We start from the raw sequence: 4,821 nt of genomic DNA on the forward strand, positions 1-4,821 counted from the left end.
GGTGCAGTTATCTCTTTGAATTACTGTTTTCATTTTCTTTAAATAAATACCCAGAAGTGGGATTGCTGGATCCTGTGATAGTTCTATTTTTAAATTTTTGTGTAACCTATCTAGTATTATCTGTAGTGGCTAAACCTATTTACATTGCCACCAACCGTGCACAGGGATTCCCTTTGCTCCACATCCTCAAGGAAAATCCTTGTGCACTGTTGGTGGGAATGTAAATTTTTGCAGCCACTATGGAACAGCATGGAGTTTCCTCAAAAAATTAAAAATAGAAATACCATGTAATCCAGCAATTCCACTTCTGGGTATTTATCCTAAGAAAATTAAACACTAACTTGAAAAGATATCTACACCCCTGTGTTCATTGCAGCATTTATTTACAATAGCCAAAATGTGGAGAAAATCTACGTGTCTGCTGATAATGAGGGGATAAAGAAAATGTGATATACACAATGGAAAATTATTCAGCCATAAAAAGAAAGAAATTCTGCCCTTTTTGGCAACAAGGATGCACCCTAAGGGCATTATGTTAAGTGAAATAAGTCGGAGAAAGATACTGTATGATCTCACTTATACCTGGAATCTAAAAACAAACAAAAAAATGGAACTCATATATACAGAGAACAGATTGGTCGTTGCCAGAGGAGAAGGTGGGTGGGTGAAATGAGTGAAGAATGTCATAAGGTACAAAATTCCAGTTATAAAATAAATGTCATGTAGTGTTCAGCATGGTAACTATAGTAAATAACACTTTATTGTATATTTGAAAGTCACTAAGAGAGTAGATCTTAAAATTTCTCATCACAAGAAAAAAATTTTTGTAGCTATGCGTGGTGACAGATGTTACCTAGACTTATTGTGGTGATCATTTTGCAATATGTATAAATATCAAATCATTATGTTGTACACCTAAAACTAATACAATTTTATATGTTTATTATATCTCAATTTAAAAGTCAAAAACAACTCATCATAGTATAGAGGTTAAGTGCTTTGAAGTCAAGCTGACTTTTCCCCTCTTTCTCAAATTACATTGTAAGTTATATAACCTTAATTTCCTCATCAATAAAATGGGTTTAATATTTAAAAAAAGAATTGTACGTACTCCAGAGAAGAAAAAATTTATTGTCAGAATCACATTAAATTTACTTAAGAAATTCCCTGCATTATGATAGTTAGTTTTATATAATGTATTCAGCAGCATAAACACTACATTATTTGGAACCATCCATATATGAAGTTGGTTACTGTGTGGTTCCATTTGTTTTCACTTTCCCAAGCTTCATACTCCACAGTGAACACAATTGTGATTTTAAATTGCTTTCCTTAGTTTTCCATAAAAATTTTGGAATTACATGCCTAACAAGAATTTCTATAAAACTGCTTTTAAAATATATCAACATAATAGCTTCCTCTTTGTACGAATTTTCTAGTTTAAGAAGACCTCAGCCATATTGTTCACTGTTCCACATTCAGTAAACTTATAGGTTTTTCTCCCTTGTGGGAGCTCTATATTGTGTAATTAGCTCTCACTGCCATGCAAAAGCCATCCTGTGTTAAGCACAGGTTTTCCCTACATTGAATCCTCTTATGCATGAGTTCTGGCTTTTCAGTCTTTTCCATATTAATTGCTTTAATGAGGTTTTTCACTAGTATGAATTAAATGATCCTTAACAAATTGTGCATTACAGGAAAAGACTTTTCAACATCCAGTATGTTCAGAGGGATTTTCTTCAGCACAAATATTCTTCTGTCTAATGAGCTATTCCTTCCTAATGAAGTGTCTCCCATAATTATATTCATGGTGCTTCTCACCACTATGAATTAATTAGGTATGATTGCTGAGAGAAGGCTTTCCAACTTTCATTACACTCACGGGGTTTCTCTTCAGAATGAATCCTCTGACATCGGATGAGTTTTGATTTCCTGCTGAAGGCTTTCCAATATTCAATACATTCATGGGGATTCTCCCCAGTATGATTTTTCTGATGTGTCTTGGGACCTGCCTTACAAGATAAGGCTTTTCTACATTCTGCACATGCATGGGGTATCTCCCCAGTATGAATCTTCTGATGAATAGTAAGTTCTGTTTTACTTCTGAAGGGTCTTCTACACTATTCACATTCATGTGGTTTTTCACCAGTATGAATTAACTGATGCTTAATGAGGTGTCCTTTCTGGGAGAAGGCTTTCCAACATACAGTACTCTCATAGGCTTTCTCCTCAGAATGAACCTTCTGATGTCTGATGAGTTCTGGCTTCAATGTGAAAGCTTTCCCACATTCATTACATTCACAGGGTTTCTCTCCGGTATGAATTTTCCGATGCCTGATGAGGGGTGCTTTTAGGGAGAAAGCTTTTCTACATTTGGTACATTCACAGCGTTTCTCTCCAGTATGAATTGTCCAGGGCTTGCAGAGATCTAGCTTACATGAGAAGTTTTTCCCACACTCAGCACATTCATAGGGTTTCTCCCAAGTGTGAATTTTCTGATGTGTCTTGAGATCTACCTTATGAGAAAAGCCTTTTCCACATTCTGTACATTCATTGGCTTTATCTCCCATATTTATTTCCCTCTGATGTATAATGAATGTTGTCTTACTTCTGAAGGCTTTCTCACATATTTTGCTATCGTAAGGTTTCTCACCAATATGAATTAACAGATGTCTTACAAGATGAGTTTCTGAGAGAACGCTTTCAAACATTGAGAACACTCATAAGGTTTTAACTGAGTATAATTTCTCCGATGGATACTAAGTTCTGAATTACTACCTCTAAGTTGACTTAAAATTTGCCTTGATTTGCTACAATTTGTTAATTTTCTAAAATGGAGCAAAGCAAAGCATCCCTTGTGAAATGATCCAACTTCTCATAAGGGAAGAAATATTCTTCAAATATTCCCACTTTTGTGGTTTCAAATCTAAATTCTTCATCTGAAAGGAGAAGGAAGATAAAATTGGCTCAACAAGACATATAAAATCAGACAGAAACCAAGCTATGCAGCCCACAATCAGATGTACTACTCTTCTGAATGCTGGTCTGGGGCTTGGCACATAGTTGGTGTTTAATAAGCAATTGTGAAAAACATCAGTATCTTATCCTATTATAGCTCCTGTTCTCTGAATTTGTATTGATCATTACTTCCTTCTCCTATTGCCCTCATCCCTAGATACTTCTTTTCTTGCTTCTGAAACCACATTTCCCTTTAACTCTAATATTAAATCTTGACACTTAACGCTTCCACTTACTGTGACTATTATAAACTTAGGCTTTTCTCAAATTTTATTATCATTTCCTCAAAACAAACAAAACAAATCAACCAGTAATAACCTAACTAGACTGTGCTGCCACAATATTCAAATTATATACGTAATTCCTGTGCTCAAAGCCCATCTGTAACACTCTTAGGCCAACAAATCCAGTTATCTACAGTATTTCACTAGTACCCACAAATATATTCTGTTCCAGTAGGATCAGAATACTAATTATTCTGTACAAAGTCAGGTTTATTGCAAGTTTGTGTATATACAAATGCCTCTCTGCACCACTTAGCTTGCTTTTCTTCTTCTTGACTACTTATTCAAAACATGTGTGTGAGGGTATGTAACCAAGAGAAATTAGTGTACCATGCTCTGAAATAATAATTTTTCCTAACTTTTTCATACTACCTTCAAAGGTCTTTTTTCTGTGAATTCCTAACAATAACAATAACACTGATTTTGACAATTTCATATTCTCGAAGATATTTATTCTGAGCTGCTCCAATCTGCAGTGAAAGTTCTCTAGAACTCCTGCACAACTGTGGCCACGGGATCTACCTCCTCCTTCTTGCCTTGGATTCCCTCACTTATGTTGTTTGCTGGATCCTGATACTTTGATTCTATGTTTTCTTTTTCCAGTAGTTTCCTGATAGAATTGTGAATAGGAGATAAATTCTTTTGAGACCATGTATGTCTGAAAATGTTGGTATTGTATACCAAAACATAATTAATAGTTTTGTATGGTAGAAAAATTCTAGGTTGGAAATAATTTTCCCACAAATTTTTGAAGGTATTACTCTTTTATCTTCTAGGTTCCATTATTGCTGTTGAAGTCTAAAGCCAATTTGGTTGCAGGTCTCTTATTTATGTTCTTTTCTCTTCCTCTTAGGAAGCTTTACAGATATTCTTTTGTAATTAGCATTTTGAAATTTTATGATTTGGATTAATGTCAGTTTACTTTCATCCACTTTGCTAGCCATCATTCAATGGACACTTTCAGTGAGAAAATTTTCTTAAATTATTTTGAAACAGTTTTCTTCCTCCATTTTCTCTCTTTCCTTTGTCTTCCATGTGTCTGACTCATACTCATCTGAGCAGAGATCACTTGGAATTTTCCCTTCAAACATTCCTGGATCTTCTCCTTGCTCCAACTTGAAGATCATATATGATTTAAGAACTGAAGATCCTGTTGATGAGAAACCACCTCAGACATGGTGTTAAGGATCATATAGTAAAGTTTCCACTTTGCATGTTAGCAAGATAAAAAAAGTTTATCAGTGAGAGAGATATAAATTCAGTATCCAAAGGGAGACTGTGAAATTGAGAACTTGAGGACAAAGTCAATATACACTTCATAAGTTCTCTGCCCCTATTCCCTTGCCCCCATTTAGTGTCAGCAAGAGAAAGCAAAAGCATCAGTCAGCGAGGCACAGTCAAGCCTACACAGGACAGTGACACTCACCCACAGATGCTTGGTGGCTGTAATTCTCAAGCATCGTGTCCCTGTACAGGGTCCTGTACAGGGGTGTCAGGTGCTACCATTCCTCCCAGCTGA

The 4,821-nt window shown here is 35.5% G+C and overlaps 1 protein-coding gene across 1 annotated transcript; it reads right to left on the bottom strand.

Moving 5' to 3' along the window:
- Positions 1-2,120: 2,120 nt before the first annotated feature.
- Positions 2,121-2,711, bottom strand: LOC137770983 (zinc finger protein 883-like). Its single transcript, XM_068554010.1, has one exon. The coding sequence runs from the start codon at positions 2,709-2,711 to the stop codon at positions 2,121-2,123; it is 591 nt and encodes a 196-aa protein (XP_068410111.1).
- Between the last annotated feature and the right edge of the window lie 2,110 nt (positions 2,712-4,821).

Source organism: Eschrichtius robustus, chromosome 10, assembly GCF_028021215.1.
Source record: "Eschrichtius robustus isolate mEscRob2 chromosome 10, mEscRob2.pri, whole genome shotgun sequence".
Lineage (NCBI taxonomy): Eukaryota > Metazoa > Chordata > Mammalia > Artiodactyla > Eschrichtiidae > Eschrichtius > Eschrichtius robustus.

Excerpts from the sequence above, each read along its gene's own strand:
- LOC137770983 (XM_068554010.1), bottom strand. The coding sequence starts at position 2,711 with ATGTTTGAAAGCGTTCTCTCAGAAACTCATCTTGTAAGACATCTGTTA.